Genomic DNA, 18,944 nt, shown 5'->3' with positions numbered 1-18,944 from the left:
ATTAAATCTTATTATTTTTTACATTTTTTAGGGTGAAATTATAATTTTCGTTTTGGGGGTAAAATGGTCATTTTTTAAAGTTTCGTTTAGTTTTCTTAACGGATTTTAAATGGAAGTGGAAAAGTGAAACAAAATATAACTTTAGGTGGATTCCAACCAAAAAATGAAGAAATTATATATTTTTTAAAAAATATGTAAAAAACATATGGACGGTGGATATTTTTCTTTTTTTTTTCCTGGTCATTCCGAATCAGAGAGACCTGAGAGTTTCAATTGACTATTCTTTCTTTTTAAGAATCAGGACAGTAGCATGGTGGACATATATAAACGGATCAACCATCGGCCGAATTTAAAGGCTACCCAAATGAATTAGACAACTCCTTGCCTCATCTCATAGGCCTGGAAAATATCTTCGGCTTATAACTTTATGTGGATGTTGGATAATATCTTTTCTTCAAAATTATTACCATTTATAAATATATTATAATTCAAAATTTATTAAGAGTCTAAACATACATATTTTATAACAGAGTGTAGAGACCTGCTGAGCATTAGCTCGAAAATCTATTCTCACTAATATTCGGGGAGAAGTATCGAAGACATGAGTTCACCACTGGACTACCAGATGATATCTTATTACACTCAATGGTTTGTGTAAATTACAACTTAATATGCACTTGTCAGCGACAGTGAGCTATTATGCTAATTTTAAAAAATTTAAGGAAAAAATAAAATTACGATAAAGAATTCAGACCTTATAATGGAAAAATAATAATAATGGATGTACAGGCTTCATTCTTGGTGCTAGATGGTCATGTTACTGAAGACACACATATGCTGATGTGCATCAGAATGAAGTGAAGGTGAGAAGTTACTTGTAGAAAATATTTTTAGCTCTAAAAAATTTTAAAAAAAAATCTTGAAGAAACATAATGTTGTTGATGCCTTGAATCTCACCTGACATTTTTCACATGCTCCACTTGCTGATATGTCCCAGCAATGCCTACATATTTCCCTTCCTACCCTAGTAGTAGGATAAGCTATACAAATCTGTCTTCAACTCCAGTAAATTCTGAAGAAAATATTATACTTTCATGTTTTTTTTCCCCTTTTTATCTTCGAAAATAAAGAGCTAGAGAGCAAATGAATTCTTTGAATCCCTTTTAACTGTACAGTAGATCATGCGTTACTCAGGGAACAGTCATGGAAAATTTCTTGAGTCATTGAATCTGTTACACAGAAACTGGTGAATTTTGCTGTGATTCATTGGGAACATAATGTTTAACGTCTTGCTCAATATCAGCAACAATATCAAACTCAAAGACTTGTCAAAAATCTCAATGACAGTGGACATAAAGACAAGGAAAGATATTTAAGAACCAATATATATATCTAATGAGTAATTCTGTCAAGTTAAGATTTTAAAACATGCACTTTGCTTCACAATCTTTTAACTTTTTGATTTTTTTAATAACCGTGCTTAGATGGGAATAATCAAAAGCAGCACAAACCCCACATTCTGAGTTGAGCTTGGCAACTAATTGTTGTCCAGAACAGTGATGTTAATCACTTGAAATCTAAAGAGATCAACACTCTCTGACAGATAGTACTGTATTAATTTGATTAAGAGCCTGTCCATTGGGTTAAATGTTTTGTCAAATCATCAATATTTTACATGTCCTAGCCTCGTATTAAACAATCAAATCAATTTTCCATTATCAGGCAGGCAGTACTTCATCATAGACTTGTGGAATTTCTATTAAACATTGAATCCACAAAGGCCACTACCTATCTCCGTGGCTCCTCGAGCTGCTATGCTACCTACCCTTGTAAAAGTTTTAGTATCATTACTGTTACTCTTTCATTGAGATGGCAATTTTGTATCCAAGAATGAATCTCAACTCTCAAGCACTAGAATTTTAGTAAAGCCCAAGTGGTGGGTTGCTACTCTCACAAATTTTATCTTTTAATTAAATATAATTGAATACATACAATCTTCTCTCTTGCGAAATGTAAGTGAAGCGGATATTTTTTGAATACTAATGAGGATAAAAAAATTTAACTGTACTTTATAGAGTTAATGTAAACTATCTCTAACAATTGTCTGATTGTAAATATCCACAGTTTTTTTACTGCGATATCAGAATTTTTTTCCCTAAAAAAAAGGCCTTGTACAATTAGTAACCATATCTCTGGTGTTCATTGTTATGAAATTAAAGTCTTTACTAAGGATATGGGAAAATTCCTCTGTACTTGATTCTCCAATTCGACCGGTTGGGGACAAAAAGTTGCTTTGCTTAGTTTTCTGATTCTTCAAAATCTACTGTTTGGTTTAATATTTACTGAAAAAATAAATAACTAAATAAATAAATAAAGAGAAGAAAGATCAATAAATTGGAGGAAAATTTGTCTGCTTTGGATAGATCTACATACATTCACTATTATTATAAAATCAAAATCAATCAATCTTGGTATAATATTTCCAATCAACTAGTTTTCGTTGACACAAATGTTATATGCGACATGCTTTTTGACGCTCTTGAGAGAGGCTGGTGAATTGCTATGATAACAATCATTACTAATACTGTTCTACTAACAGAAAAAAGCAAATCCAATCATATGAGTTTTGTATAATTTAGTCTTAATGATTAATGCAGAATGATTATCATGTGAGTCCTAAAATTAATAACCAGAGTCCAGTTAGCTAATGTTCAACTGATACAATTCATTTTCTTAAAAGCTAAATTGACTATTTTATTTTATTTTTAATCTTTTTTGTGACAATGATGGGAACATATAGCAGTGTGGCTATCTGGAACCTCTGTTGGCAATGTAGTCTTATTCAGAAATGCTGTATTTTGATTGAGATAATGACTCAATACTTTTCCTTTTCTAAAGGGGAAAGGGATGAAAAAGATGATGTCCTCACTTTAATGCAAAAACACAAATCTTCCTCAGATCTTTTTTGAAAAAGGAATGGTGGGTAAAGCCTGAAATAGCCTTAAAGAATCCAGTTAGGAGGAAAAGGACCACATGAAAACTATTACCAACAGGGGGAAAAAAAAATTAGAAAAAGAAAACAACCTAGATTTTACAGAATCCATAGAACATGAAAAGTTTTGGTCACTATACATATCATAAAGTTACATCATTCGAGGAGAAGAAAGTAGCTGTGAACTAAATGAACAGAGATGAATGGAGGTAAAACTGTAGAACTGAGTTTAAACATTAACTGGAAATCTTGAGCATTCACTCTAACATTTATGTTATAACTTGTGCAAGTACGAAAAGGACAACAGGGTGAGGCTCACACTACTTATATGAACAATAAAATTTTGATGACTAAAACTTCAATGGTTAAACTTTATTTGAACAAATCTAGGACCTTCAATGAGTTGTTCAAACATAGTACTTCAACATCACAATTCATTAAATTCATATGCTGCAAACTCCAGGTCTTTCTTGGCCCCCACAAACTGGAATCTTTGAAGCAGATAGTGAACAAACCCCAGCAGCTTCACTGACATTCTTTCTTGAACTAAGCAGCTGCTGAGACTGAGACTGTTTACAGTGAGCAATGGCTGCTTCAATTGAGCTTTCAACCTCTGAATTTGCACTGCTGCTTCTCTTGAGTAGCTGTAAATTGCAAAAACCAATTGAACTAAATGGAAAAGATGAAGATGATGATGAAGAACCAGATGAAGATGTAGAAGTTGATGAAGATGAACACTTCAACGGAGAATGCCTTTGAATTGCTCCTGAGAAGGACTTTCTATGGCTATTAGCAACATCTTCAATCATCTCCTTTTTAATGCTCTTGTATCTGCCATTATCAGTTTTCCCAAACGGAGATTTATTTGCAACTTTCATGTACTTGTTTAAACAATCACTGCCTTTCGAAATGTTCTCTACCTCGGCATTGCATGCTGCTTTGGCGCAAAACTCATCTGAACAAGTGGACTTACTGAACAATGACATAAGATATGCCCTCGAAGCTTTGAGCTTTTGACCCAGTGAAGATTTCTTGATCTGCTTCAGCTTTCTAGTCCAAGACTTCTTTGACCGATCATCATTAATGAAACCACTCATTTCATTTGACCATTCGAAGAAATACTCATCTGGGTTCAATTCACTGCTGACCCTGCAAGATTCTGAGGGTGACACATTACAAGATTCCAAAGGGGTACTGGTATTTGTAGTAGCAGCAGAGCTTGTGTTAATGAAGGGAATGGAAAAGTTTTCTTCTAAGGAATCATCTTCAATTTTGGAGTTTTGGAGAAGATTTTGAACCATTAACAAGCGAGGGGGAAGATGAAGAGGAAGGAGTTTGCCTTTGTAGAAAAGTTCATCAGCCGGGGATGTTGTTGCGGCATCTTTGTCTTTAGAAACAGAACACATTTGGAACTCAAATTCTCGGCTTTGTAGGGGAGAGCTAATGGAATAACACAAGAAGTTGTTTGATGAAGAAGAAGAGCTCACCTCCATATCAATGTAATCTTCATTATCATGATGATTGCTGGAAGCCTCCCTTAATGCGACCATCTCATTTGAACTTCTCTTTTTCTCTGTCTCCCTTTGCATGTGTGTGTATTTGTGAGGATGCTGCTTATGGTGATTTGAGAGGTTGGTGAGGAGGGGGAAGGCAAAAGCATCCTTTAAAGTGAAGATGCTGCCAAGTTAAAAAAGATTTTAAAAAATTGTATAGCAAGGCACTGTCAGATTTTTATTTTTTATTTTTCAATATCTTGAATGGCTCCAAGTAGTAAATTGCAGAAAAAAATGTGAATTGAGCAGCCACTCACTGACCCATGTGTCCTTGCTCATTCATTTCTTTATTGCATTTGAATTTGTGTGGCCTCATATGAAGTTGCTTTTGTTTGAATTCATCTCGTTCTTATGCACTTCACTTTTAGTAGGGTGGGCAAAATATCAGAAGAATCGGCGTCATCGTATTCGATTTCTAAATTTTGAAAAAATTGATCCATTCTGTTTAATGAAATTTAGAAAAATTAAATCGAACTTAATTTAATTTGATATATGTTTATTAGGAGGTCAATTCTATTCAGTTTGATTCGATAAAAAACCAAACTGAACCAAATCATGCCATGCCCAACCCTGTTAATCTCTTGCATTCCATAGTTAATACCCTTTTTAGATAGAAGATTGATTAATGTTGCGTATTTCATACTAGAGTTTCCCATATTTGCTTCCAATTGTCATGAAATAAAACCAATAGCAGTATTGAAATACCCATTTAACTTTACAAATAAAAGAAACTAATAAGTTAAAAAAAAAAAAAAAGACTTTTGGATTTTACTTGTTTTCATGAATGAGTCAGCTGATGCAAACTTTTGGAACATAGCAAGCTTATGAGACTTCAAATCATCTGATGAGAATCTTTATAATGCATGGAATACTGTTAGATAGTTGTCTCATTTTAATCTTTGAAGCCCTTCTTTAATGATGTTAATGCTTTGAATTTGAAAACCATTTCTTTTTTTTTTCTTTTTTTTTAAGAAGAGATGATCATGAGAATCTAATTTTTCACTACAAAGAACTGGCCACATTAGTTCTTGTTATTAAATGAAAGTTTCAGCGTAAACATAACATAACAAAATTTCTTCATCAGTGTTAAGAAAATGAAAGTAGAATCAAATCAAAACTGGATGAGCATTCTGCTGGAATCTTACATATGAAATTACACTATGCTGAACAATGTATATTCTTGTGAATTATATCAAAATGATTGGATTGAAGGATTAGGTTTCGACTTTATTGGATCAGCAGATAGAATTTAATTAAGAACTCATGTTAGACAAATCTTGACTATTAACTCAGTGCCACTTATAACAAGCTTACCTCAACTCAAGCCTATTGATTTCCTCAGTGCAAAACTCTTGGCTCTTACTCTTGTACACTCGTTATATGTGCTAAAGATTGTTACTAATAACGCTTTATGCCCATGTTTAGAGATTAGATTACTTTAATCATATACATGATTATGCACAGTATGGAAAAGGTTCTTTTATTTTCCCTGCAACATCCACACATTTCTCTGCAAACAAAAGTTTAAAGTACATAAATAAAAGAAAGCCCATGTCTCAAAGCCTAGTTTTTTGCACTCCCATTCATCAATTCATGACTTCAATAATAGAGACTGTGTGCTTTGTTTTTGTGCCTGGGTGTGTACACTATTTTATTTCAATAATTTGACCAGGTCAAAATAACCTTCTCCGATGGATTTCATTGTTTTTAGTTTTTAGAAGTTTTAAAATAGGGTTATTGACCAAATAAGAACAAGCATAAGGTCCAATATATTTTTTATGGTGGTGGGGGCCTTGGGGGGTTGGGGTTTTGGAGGTGGAGAAATGTTAACATTGAACAATGGAAAATGACGCATCCAAGGCTCTAGACCATTTATTTGTCTGCTCTATTAACCCAACCATTATCAGTTTCTGCTATTTGGGACCTTGGTCCCATTTGTTAAAACAGTTTCTTGAATCCCGATAAAAGATTATAATTCCACTAACACATCACTACTTTTTATCCTTTTTCTACGATGCAAAGTAGTGTTTTTGCTTCAACAAAAGTAGAGTGAATGATTAGATTAACTAAATATCAAATTCAAAATCTGTTCAAAATGTTTTGAATACTTAGAAGTGTTGGCCTGATGGGAGTGAGCGAGGAAGCACCCATAGGATTACAAAGGAATGAAGTTAAATGGTTTAATTTTCAATTTTTTAAGCACCAATTGGTTTTTGAGGGAATATAACAACGTTTACTTCAAACCTCCATTAGTTAAAGCATTTAATGATAGGTGACCTACTATGAAGTTGAAACAAGCGTCTGGATTAAATAAGTAGTATTAAAGCCTAATCATATGTTTAATAAGTGGGTTATCACTGTATTAATCAAGCATGATAGATCGAGTCCAAGGGTGCCGTTAAAAAGGAAATTGTTATCAATTTAATGATAGGTGACCCGTTATAAAGTTACAACAAGTGCCTCAATCCAACAAATGATTTCAAAGCTTGGTCACATGTTCAATAGGTGGGCTAGCATTGTATTAATTAGGCAGGATAGATCAAGTCCTAGGGAGCCGTTGAAAGGGAGATCGTTGGCCATATATGAGCAGGATAGATTGAGTTCCAGGATGTCATTGAGAAGGAGATTGTTGGCCTCATTACCTCTTGAAGTGAAAAAATCATTCATCTAAGATCAAGCTCTAAAGATTAATGTACAAAGCTCATCAAATTAAGGACAAGCTCAAAGGGTAGTAGCTTAAATAGTTTTTTTCATCTTCAAATTTCTTGTAAAGATAGTATTAATAAATGTGTATATGATTAAGCATTTAAAAGCTGAAACTTATTATGATCATGACATTCAAATTTATGTTTGTTTTTATAAGTTATGTTTTCTATAATGTTTTATCAAAATGAATTTCTACTAAGTATATGGATTGATTTGCAAAGTTCTTGAAAGGTTTTGACATATCAGAAAATATGGAAAGTCTATATGGCCTTAATCTTATTTTTGAAAATCTAAAAAGTACCCATTAGACAATATTTTCAAACATTTAGGTATTTTCATGATTATAGAAACGTTTGGGTCAAATTATGAATATTGAGAAAAACCCAAAACGACTAGCTAGTTTTAGAAATCAGCTAATCGGTTTTCTTTCTAGTGCTAAACTGGTAAGCTAGTTTGGATAAAGCGGCTAACAGATTTGCTTGAAAAGTTTTGACTTGGCAGAAAATATGAAAAGTCTTAATGTTGTTTCTCAAATTTTGAGAAGGACATATTTGATAATGTTTCAAAACCTTTTCGGCACTTTCATGATTATAGAAAATTTTGGGCTAAAACTATAAATACAGAGAAAAGGCCAAAGCAGCTAGCTGGCTATAGAAATCAACTAATCAATTTTCTTTTTAGTGGCAAACGGCTCTGTATAATCCTAACTCCAGATCATTTTTCTAAGGTTGATCAAAGTTAAAGCTTTATATATCTAAACACTCTTGAGCTATCACTTGCTCATCATATATATTTAAGCTGTCACTAGCTTATATAGTCTTATAAGGAGTGTGTTATTTGTAAACTTCATTTCAATCTTTCAATTGAGTGATTGTAAGAATAGAAAAAATAGAGTGAAGAGATGCAGCATGTACACTTTGTTGTAAAAATTTATTAACGCCTATAAAGTCAATTGTACTTATTTTGGAGTCTTGGGATATAAGGCTTTATATTAGTGGAATCATCAAGCTCAGATTGTTTGGAGATATGGATGTAGGCAGGTCTATCGAACCACGTAAATATTATTGTGTTTGTTTTTCTCGACCTTTACTTTTTAATTTACTTGTTTTATTGTTGTTGTTTGATGATAGTTGTTGGTGCTGGATTATGTGTTGTTATTAAAGAATTTTTTAAAAATCCAATTCGCGTTTCCTCTTGAGATATTTAGTTAGAATTTCAAGAAGTAAACTCAATTTGTTATAGGTACAGATATTCAATATGTATCTTTAATTTAAAAAAGGAAAGATATTCAAACTATATAGTCAAGATTAAATATATTTTAATTACAAATGTTAATAGATTTTTTTATGTAATATTCAATTCAAAAATTTTGAGAATTACATATTAATTAGGTAATTCAAAAAAATCAATTTGAGAATTACATACTAACTAGGTCTTTACTAGTAGTATTCACTATGTAAAACCCTACGTAATCCATGAGGATATTTTTTTTATCTAGATAGTATTTATTTCAATTTATAAGTCTTACATACTTGCGAATTGTAGTACATCACTCGCGATACAAACAACATATTCCAGTTAAGCAAGTGTAATATTTTTGTATCAAACACTCATTGATCCACGATTAAACAAATCCTTGCTTCTTGAGATTAAGAGTTCAAATCTCTTCGTGTGATAACTTAGGAGTAGACCTTTCCATCTTTCTTTGAGCAGATTTTCATATTAGGATTTAATGGATTATATCAAGGCAAGTGTCAGCATACCCTTGATTGAGTAATATCAGCAGAATTGTATTGTAATATTACAAAAGAAGTGGTGCAAGTTTAGCAGCACAGTAATGATGGATGATAAATCAACCAACATAACACATGGCAAATAATAATGAAACATCTCTCCAAATACAAACTTAGATAGTTTGAGCAATCATTATTATAAACTTTTTGATAGATTATTGCTGTAAATTTCTACTTTATCACCGGTACAGGTTAAAAAACGTTTCTCAAGAAGGGTGTGCCTGTAGATATATCAGAAGAGCCTTCAATTGATTTTTCTAATCAGGTCAAATGAAGGTCAATTATTGTTAATATTATTTTAAATCTTAATTAAATACTACTTAGCAAATGAACGACCCCCCTATGGCTGTTGGTGTGGATCTGAAAAATCACATCGAGTAAGTGGTCACGTGATGCAGATCTGACCGAAGCAAATACAAAAGTGATAATCACGTACAGGTGACAGCCTCACACAGTATCAGTCTTTTAACGTGGATTTAATCTCTGTTAGAGATGATGAAGAATCAAGAATGCTTGCTTGCTTGCTTCCACAATGATGCATAATTGGTTTCTACTGAGCATTCTGCAAAAGTGAATTTGCCTCTTCGCAGACGAAAAAAATATACAAAATGTTAAAAGGAAAAAGCCCAATGGTTCAATTTTGGAAAGATTCTTTCATGATTCTATCTTGTACTTATTCAAAACTTTTTGTTTTCACCCCCCTGGTGTAATAGGCCAATTTTCAACGATTTGGGGCATTTTAATGATGATACAAATTTCAAACTCTATTGTTATGTACTTTGTTGTGCTTATGTACTATTATTTATTAATGACATTTTCTAAATTGTTGATGATGGGGCGCGAGTGGAAATGTTAAGTCCCGTTCATTAAACACCAACCTTTGCCCTCTAGTTCACACGAAGTTGGGTTGAGGCGTTGGAACAAATTTTGCCAAAGAGTCCATCCTTTTCAGTACCATTGAATATAAGAAAGGAGTAAAAGGTTCTTGCTCAATCAAATCTTTCAGGTAATTGTAACAATCAAGACAGGAATTCAATTACATTTGAGAGTTCTGATCGATGATCAGGCACCCTCAGAGAAACTGGTAACAAAAATAAATATATGAATGGCACATAACTCAATAGCTCCAATAAAAAAAAAAAAAAAAACTCAATAGCTATCTACATTTGTTCATCATATTTCAGAAAATTTACACTTAAAAAAAATTCTAAGAAGTTTCAATTTCATCCTAAATTTGCATTTAACTTGAAGCTTTTGGTGAGTGATTTTGTTATCCAATGATTACGTAAATATTTGTAACCTCCGGTGGAAGAAGATCTGCCTTCCATTCTCTAGGTCTATCATAGTTTCAATGTGTTAATATTGAAATACTACAGAGATTGACGTACCAGCAAAAATCGGTAACAATCTTGGCGGGTTCAGCCACTTGGCTTAATATCTTTATCAAATGCATCAAACTCCCATTTAATATCCTCTGGGGAGGCTTCTTTGCTATCATTCTCAGATTCTGAATCTAATATGTCTACTTCTACCTTTACCTCCGGCAATTCTTCTCCCTTAGTTGAGGGAGTCTCCGTTTTCTCTCTTTTGTGTTCCAGGGTTTCGGAGACTTGTTTCGAGGTAAAGGATGGAATTTTATCAGACTTGTGATTGGACAATAAGTCTGATATTTTGGAAGGAGTCTCAACATCCAAAATGGGTCTCTTAATGGATTCAAATTCTGTTTTTATTTTCTCAAGGGTGTCAAATAGTTCTTTGACCTTTTCATTGTCTTTCCTGGATTAAAAATATATCATGTCTCAGTTTAATAGGTTCAGATCACTTGGCTATACAGTAATTATTTACAAAAGAGGAAAAATGAAAAAAAGTATGATGTAAAGTTATTGGGTACCTGTAAATGCCTTCATTCTCAGCATAAAACTGATTTTGAATTGTAGCCACTATGCTTAAGGTGGTTAAAAACTAGCACAAAAAATGGAAAAAAAAAAAATTGTGTTATCTCTTAATAAGCTGAGAGAAACAAAAATCGTGATAGCATCAGACCTCAGGCGAAACAGGTGTGATACCAAACATGTAATTGAAACATGGGTAAGGAAACTAGTTCTTTAGACATTGAAGTTAGAAAATGCACTGTTACCTGTGCTTCAAGATTCAAATATTCCTCTTCAAAAAATTTCCTAGGAAACATTGCTTTTGGACTTTCCTCCTCTAACACTGGTGCTACTACTAACCTGATATTGCAAAAAAGGGGGAAAAAATGAGAATTAGTTAACTGCAAAACAATCTGTTGAAGAATCTTGCTGATTTCCTTCCAATGGAAAAGTTTGACGAAACCAAATCTCATATTCACATGATATATCCAGTGCACAATCTTTGGACATCTAATTTCTTATATGTAATAATTGAGCCATAATTCTCGAGGACTGGTTGCAATTGTTTTGATGGAGGCAGATTGTTTGATTTGTTTCCTAGAATTAGTTGTATTCTTTTGTCATATATTTTTGTATCTTTAACAGAAATAAACAGGGGAGAAAAAATCTCCCTTTTCTACACAATCAAAAGGACAAAATATGTTACCCGTCATCTAAAGGCAACTTATCCACGAGTTTTCTAATTCTTGTAAGGGAGGATCCCAACTCTTCCTGATTAAACACACATGATGCATGAACACCACCAAAAAAAAAATCAATAAGAAAATAATAAAAGAATTACATAATACTTGCAAATGTATCTGGAGATCATTAAATTTGAAGAAACTATCTCAACTTGATGTACCTTGTATGCCGAAAGAAGACGAACAACCAAAATCACAAAACAATCCCCATATCTCTCCAAGTCACCACTTAAACATGTGCACATGTAAAAAATCATCAAATACAGAAATTTCACGTTAGACTGAGGTGGAAAAGGTAAACCAGAAACTTAAATAATAAGGCATCCATTAGATACCAATGCCACCCTCAATTTTTACTCATATACTTTCCAACAAAAAGTATTGCATGAAATTTGTCAGTGATAAGCATGAAGATAGACATACCTGACCTGCTTTTCCTTTTTCTCATTGTATGTTGTCTGGAAAACCCAGGTGCCCTCCAGGAAATTAATCCATGTATTTACCACATTTGCTTCAGTTCTACAAGAAGCAATCGATCTTGACAGCTCATCTTCCTATGATAAAACAAAGTTTTGAATAAAAAATGTATATAAATAAAACATAGCCAAAGTGAGCTCTAAATTTTTCATGAAAAGTCTGAATATGAATAATATATTCTCAGAATGCACAACCTCAGTTCCTTGAGAGATCAAAAACAAAAATACCTTTGATTTGAAGTACACAAGAATCTTATTATTTGCTTCATCAAACTGCTCTCTTTCTTCCTTGGCATTACGGAGGCGTGCACGAGTGGTAACCAATGAGGTGTTGACCTAATACCATAAAACAAAGCCGAAAAAGTAACCTCAGAAGATGATACCAAAGAATTTAAAAAACCTTTGGGACTGATGTTGTAGAACATAAGATGTAGTGCTCACACTAGAAATTCACTCACACACACACAGACACACACGGAGAATAACAGTAGTAGAAATGGAAAGATAGAAGCAACTGAAACTTAAATGGGCTAACTGAAGCTTAATTATGGGATAACAACATCACTGGATCTCCCTGTACATTATGTTTTTTTGAGTGTAGCTAAGATAAATCACAGGCAGATAAAGAAAAACACCTTCTTCAATGCAATTTCAAGTTCATCCTTTTGCTTCTCTAGTTCTTGAATCTCCACAGTTAAATCCTGGAAAAATGCAATGAGATGTGATCAATACTTTCTGAGACCATGAGTAAAGAAAAAAAAGCCTTCCTGTCAACCAATATGCTGTTATAAAAGAAATAAAAACATAACGTACATCTTCTCAGTTGTATCCAATTACCCATAAGAACGTCAAACTTTCAGTTTTTTGTAATTATTCAAGAACATAATATTTGCAAGATCATGACAAGAAATTTTCCTTTTTTTTTTTCGCGTCAGAACAGATATCTTTTAATAGTACAGGTGTGAAACTTCAAACAACAACCATTCAACTGAAGCTGGGTTGAATTTGACAAACAGGATAAAAGAGATATACAAATATTATTAAATAATGATGGAAAAGTTTCAAAGCACCCAATGGAACGAAAAAGAAGTAAAAGATTTCTTTGTCAAATTTATTAGTACTTAAAATAATGCTTTCTGATCTAGGTTTAATGGAGGCAGTCTTCAGGCAGTATACCTTCTCAAGTTGGCAAACTTCATTGCATTTAGCCAAACGGAAGTGAAGTGCTTCTTCTTTCTGTGATCTGATTAAAACATGGAATGAAAAATGTAAAAAGCATCATCAAATAATACAAAATGCAAGGAGGGTTGAGAAGCAAAAACAAAGGAAAAAGTTCGAAGGAAACCAAGAAATGAATAGTGACAAAAAACTAAAACTATGCAACCATTTCATATTCGCAGTGTCTGATATAAATAGCAGTAAGAAATAAAGATCAAATCATTTTATTTACCAGTGAACTCTTAACAAGAATTCAACACCCGAATTGACTTAACAGTGCCAGTTTTCCCTTGTTTAAAACACTTATAGTTCCTAGAGTAATTTAACATTCAAAGGTCAATCCATCCCAGAATAGAACAAACAAATAATAGAGTGGCCAGCAACATTTGTGTAATTTAAAGTTTCCATTCACTTGTGTAGGCAGTGAAGATCAAGTTTTATAGAGCCTTTGTGGCATTAGCTTGCAAGTTTCTGAGCAAGTAGTCCTGTGTCAGGTCTCAGACGTATTAATTTCAAAGACAAATTTACAGCATAATCCAGGATTCAAAACAAAGTTTTCCGAAAACATTGGGCCAAAACGTATGCCATATATGTTTATGACACAACTCCATCTGATCTGGGTTTGTGTCCCATTGGCCATTCCATATAATTAAAGCATATGATAAAATCTTTAGATCAGAGAAAGTTTAGTTAGAACATTGATTTATTATGTTTCAATATACTGAAACCTATTTTAAGTAACAATGTGGCAAATTAATTTTTAAACTGTTCTTTTATGCTTTTGTATGAGATGTTCTCTTAAAATTCTGATACCGTTGCTACTTTCCCAGGCATACTCAACAACAGTGACAGGACAATGAACTTAAACTGAGGCAGTTGTATCAGAATGGAATCCACTGTGATATCTACAAAGAATAACATTGTAGAAATTATGGAACCTACTTTGGATTAACACTAGCTAATTAAGTTGTATACTTAAAAAGATAGGCAAAAATTGTTAATTTAACAAAACTGAAGAATAAGAGAATTTATTTATCCGGGCACATGAAGGACCAGCCTGACTATACATATAATTAAAAATTAAGCCTGTGCACTGCCCACACATGCAAGTTGCTCACAAGTCACTGGCACTTCCACACTCACACAAATTCTTATGACATATCATTCCTGAAATCTGAGGTCTACATATTTCTTCCTAATTTATGCTAAGACTCTTTTCCACATACTATATCTATCACATGTCGGCATACACAATCATTGACGAACAAGGACACCCATACAAAAGAAATTCGAAGTGTTTATTTCAAACCTGTTTTCTAAAATGCGCTTTTCAGCTTTTGAGGTTGAGTTAACCAGAGATTCAGAGAAAATTTTTAACTTATGTACCTGTAAAATAAATGAATCATAGATCACTAACAATATCATAGGAGAAGACTAGTAGTGCTGAGCATGAAGTCAAAGATGAAAGAAACCATTCTCAGCCACGTGCAGATTTTCAACAAGGATAGATTGATTCAATGATTTTGATATAACATTTACTTAATGTATAAGAGGCTAGCCTCAAGAAATTTTAAACCAATTCCTGCATCAAATATCCAGTCAAATCAATCCGACAAAGTCATTATTTAGCCTGTCAAACATCAAAGTATTTTGATACTCTGTAGCTATTTGGGCATCAAAATGCCTCAATTAATCAGCTTTTCAATGTGAATCACTTTGACGTATGAAATGAGGAAAATTACGTGGCCAGAAAAGGGGTCTGCATGTATTCAGCACTATGTTACTTGGCATTCAACCTAATCCTGACATCAGATTTGATTGTACGCTCCGAACTGAAAATAATACATGACCAATGGTTGGTTCAAGTATTGGTGCTCACCCCCTCTTTTGAAAAGGCAACATACATTCGGAAGATTTTTTTTTTCCAAAAGAAAAGATGGAAGAATAAAAGTACCAATATCAAAGGAAACTCAGACCTTTACACCGTGTTGTTCTGGAGAATCCCCGTTCCTCAAAGACTTTTTCTTTAGGAAGAGATCCTCCAACTTGGAACATAGTTGAATCTGTTCAAGAGTTTCTTTCAGAGCCTGCAGCAAATCCAAAGCATTCAGGTTCAGCTTCAGTTAGCAATAGTACACAATAGAGTAATGACAGATTCACATGTGTATAAGTTACGCAACTAGGATAAGTTGATTTTTTTTTTTTGCATGCACTTTCCTAGTAAGTAGACTTAGTATATTATTGCAGCAAGGCTTTAGATAAGTTTACCTGCAATTCATTTGTATATTAATGCAACATGAGCATGCATGACTATTTAAATCGGCCTGACCTCAGTTGATACAGTTGTTGTTTCTTCTGATAATTTATCTACAACTTCATCTGAAGGCCACTGCACTGGCTTTATTTTATCAAGTTTTCCAATCAGACCGCGCGCTTCAGCATCTATTCTGAGAGCAGAGAGCAAAAAAGGTGGAAAGAAAGAATTATAATTTCGGTCTTATCATTATAGAAACAATAACAAAATGTTTTATCATTTTTCAATTTAGCACTGTCAGAAACCGACAGCTTAAGCAAGTTAAAAAAGGCCAATTATCCAACTTACACAATGCAAACTGATCTTAAAGAAGAAAGGAGGTCAAACTTGGGAAGATTTTAAGCCATAAAAAATGAGTACATATATAAATTGTCATCCACCTTGGAAGATCAGCATTAATCTTCAGCCCAGCAATTGCACCTTGAGCATATTGGAGCAATTCTTCTCGCTTCACCTGAAGAGTTGAGAACAGAAAGACAAACATTAAGCTATAATCTTTCTATTACAATAATTAACGTCTATACTTTGCAATATAAATGTAAGTGAAAATGCAAGTCTGCTCCTATTTGGATCCAAACTTTGTACGGCTCAATAATCAAGGGTCAATTTTCCCTAATATTTGGACATGCATGTTAAAGGCATGTGCTCACCAGTACTTCATCTTGATAGGTTGAGAATACTGTTGCCAGATCCTGTATGCTACTCATTACTGCACTGTGAACTTCCTTTCCTCCTGCAAGACAAAGCCTGTATATAACCAAACCAAAACAAAGGTTTATGTAGAATTCAAAATGGAAAAAAGTAAATAAGAAGAAGAAGTTAAAAGGTAGCAAAAAATATATAAGACAAAAATAATTTAGCAGCAAACGCTGTTTTCAGATATTAAAAACAAACTAAAAGTTCTAAGAAAAATACCCAAATATCTCCAATAATAGTGAAACTTCTTCCTCATCTGGTGCTTCAAGAATCTGAATCATACAAAAGAGTTAACCTGCGGTTAAACTCAATGGATCAGCAAATACAAAGCTCAGTTAAGTGCTTAATAATTATGACACTAATATCAGAGGTAAACTAGGCTTATTATCACAATGCTAAGGTCACTTTGGAGGAAAAGTTAGAAAAGGCTTCTTTTCAAGTTAATGATCAAGCAGTCATAACACATCAAAGCCCCTTAGTTCTACTGAAATCACTAATTACACATTACACTGACACAGCAGGATATATTCAGATTTCAGATTAAGAACAACCAGTTATAAACAGGAAATCATTAGTGATACATGATTAAACATTCTACATATGACAATTAGAGGCAAAATCAAGAAATACGCAGTGAAAAAATGATGAGAAAGATGCAATGAAATGGAAAGTTAAATCCACCATGAAATACCGCAACACGTTTCTTTACATTTAAAATGCAAAACGTCACAACATGGGAAAGAAATCAAAGCAGAATCAACTTCTGTCATCATGCAGATACAGTGCACAAGATGTTAGTCAAGCACATTGTGTCTCACAAGAGTTATATAGCTCAAGCAGTGGCTCATGGTTTCATTCAAGAACAAATAGTATATCACAACAAACCCTCCTATCAAATGACAAGAAACCACAATTGCTTACTTATTCCACTCTTTCATTGATCACTCAACACTTAATAAATGAAAAAACAAGAAAATTATAATATCAATGCCCTTGATATTAAAGAAAGCTAAAGACAGTAGCACTAGTGAGTTTCTTCAGCTTTTTCAACTATAGCTAGCGCCAACTAACCTGTGCAACAGGCTATAGCTATAAACAACTCAAGCTGGTAATATCCATAGTATTTTGGAGCCAAAAAAGAAAAAAATAAAAATAAAACTTACCATAGAGAGTGTTATGCCTTCAAGAGCTTGACTAAAAAGAAAAACGTCACGAAAATTCATCGGTTCGCCGCCCCCAGAGTCAGGGTCCACAAAATAAACCTAATCAACAAATTTCATATGAAAAAATCTCAATCGTCAATCATCAATCAGCATCCAAACAAGTCAACAATAAACGTATTAAATTAATGAATAAGAAAATGCAATTAAAGTCATAAATTGAAAACAAAAAAATTTAAAAAAAAAACTGACCACAGTAGGTTTCTTCGGAGAATCAGAATTTAACTGATCATCCAATTCCAGATAATTATTATCAGGTGAAGTTGAACACCTCTCGACTTCTTTTAACGCAACCAGCCACCTTCTCAGTAACTGAACTCTCTCTATTCCTCTACACGATACTGATACTTCTTCCAATCTCTTCGCCGTTTGTCTAAAATTGTTAAAATTCCTCGCTCCCTGCAATTTTTTTTTTTTTTTTTTGGCACCAGCGTTCAATTGAAAAAGAAAAAAAATTCGAAATGACAATTATATATATAAAATTGAAAATTTACAATGCGGTCCGTTATGATTTTAGCGCCCTCCGTAACGGCATTGCCGGCCGTTTGAACCACGGTGTCGGCATAGCTCCGAACGGTGCGAGTCAGGTTGTTTCTTCCGCCGACTTCAACCGCCTTATTCACCGCCGATTTTAACCAAGACATTGCCTTCCGTTACTAATTTCTTTCTTTCTTTTTTTTTTTTTTTGAAATTTTTAATAGAATGTTGCTTTTCTCTGAGGTACGTTTTTGTGAATTTTTAAACTGGCGATTTTCTTTTCTTCTTTTTTTTTTTTTCCTTAACAAAATGTTGATTAATGCATGGATTGTAAAAATTTTGACTAAGTAAGGAAAATAATTTGGCCATAAGAGAACAAGTCAAGCTATAGCGCATTCTTGAGAAGCGTTTTCTGGTTTTAGTTCGAGTCTTAAGCCTTTAGTTACGCTTCGTCTTCATCACGCCATATGCTTGCCCAAATGCCCAGTTGCCCCTTCCCCTCCCTTATTATTATTAGAAACTATAGTGCTATTATTTATTTTTAGGAAAATTTTATAATGGAGTGATTAAAATTAGGATATTAATATCGTGATAAAATAAATTTATAAATTATACATATAATTTATAAATAGAAGATAAAATAAGTAAATTAATATAAAATAGTAAATTAGTATTTTAAAATTACAAGTAAAATAAACACTTGTAGAAAGAATATAAAACTTTTATTAATATTAAATTTTTATTAAAAAAGTATTTTATTCATCTAATTTAATTAAACAAAGAAAAAGTCACTCATCAATTGAAAACAAAATTATTGTATCGAAAACAACTGGAATATGTTTTATTGAATTTGTTTAACTATAAATTTTGTATTCATTCTAGATA

General features: G+C 33.0%; 2 protein-coding genes across 3 annotated transcripts; both read right to left on the bottom strand.

Moving 5' to 3' along the window:
• Positions 1-3,352: 3,352 nt before the first annotated feature.
• LOC18037980 (probable membrane-associated kinase regulator 4) lies at positions 3,353-4,693 on the bottom strand. Its single transcript, XM_006428922.2, has one exon. It carries the CDS (start codon positions 4,579-4,581, stop codon positions 3,436-3,438), a length of 1,146 nt encoding a protein of 381 aa, XP_006428985.1. The 5' UTR covers positions 4,582-4,693; the 3' UTR covers positions 3,353-3,435.
• A 5,489-nt stretch (positions 4,694-10,182) lies between these two features.
• LOC18037979 (myosin-9) lies at positions 10,183-18,529 on the bottom strand. 2 transcript variants are annotated; one of them, XM_006428921.2, is made up of 18 exons: positions 18,077-18,529; positions 17,775-17,981; positions 17,526-17,624; positions 16,582-16,634; positions 16,317-16,413; positions 16,047-16,120; positions 15,682-15,799; positions 15,329-15,439; positions 14,662-14,738; positions 13,311-13,377; positions 12,770-12,835; positions 12,363-12,470; positions 12,082-12,212; positions 11,820-11,886; positions 11,622-11,686; positions 11,182-11,275; positions 10,936-11,006; positions 10,183-10,820 (listed from the first exon to the last, which is right to left on the bottom strand). In XM_006428921.2, exons 1-18 carry the CDS (start codon positions 18,224-18,226, stop codon positions 10,463-10,465), a joined length of 2,013 nt encoding a protein of 670 aa, XP_006428984.2. In that variant the 5' UTR covers positions 18,227-18,529; the 3' UTR covers positions 10,183-10,462. The 2 variants fall into 2 exon arrangements, with proteins under 2 accessions (XP_006428984.2, XP_024037211.1); XM_024181443.1 differs by lacking the exons at positions 17,775-17,981; positions 18,077-18,529 and having other exon boundaries at positions 16,582-16,657; positions 17,526-17,583.
• Between the last annotated feature and the right edge of the window lie 415 nt (positions 18,530-18,944).

This window comes from Citrus clementina, unplaced genomic scaffold (genome assembly GCF_000493195.1).
Source record: "Citrus clementina cultivar Clemenules unplaced genomic scaffold, Citrus_clementina_v1.0 scaffold_6, whole genome shotgun sequence".
Taxonomy (NCBI): Eukaryota; Viridiplantae; Streptophyta; class Magnoliopsida; order Sapindales; family Rutaceae; genus Citrus; species Citrus x clementina.
The sequence above is the reverse complement of the archived record's forward strand: the minus strand, read 5'-3'. Positions and strand labels throughout refer to the sequence as shown.

Coding starts and splice junctions, on each gene's coding strand:
- LOC18037980 (XM_006428922.2), bottom strand. CDS start 4,581: ATGCAAAGGGAGACAGAGAAAAAGAGAAGTTCAAATGAGATGGTCGCA.
- LOC18037979 (XM_006428921.2), bottom strand. CDS start 18,226: ATGTCTTGGTTAAAATCGGCGGTGAATAAGGCGGTTGAAGTCGGCGGA. Junction 12,836..13,310: donor AAGTTTGCCAACTTGAGAAG/GTATACTGCCTG, acceptor GCATTTTTCCAG/GATTTAACTGTGGAGATTCA. Junction 10,821..10,935: donor GAGAATGAAGGCATTTACAG/GTACCCAATAAC, acceptor TTTTTAATCCAG/GAAAGACAATGAAAAGGTCA.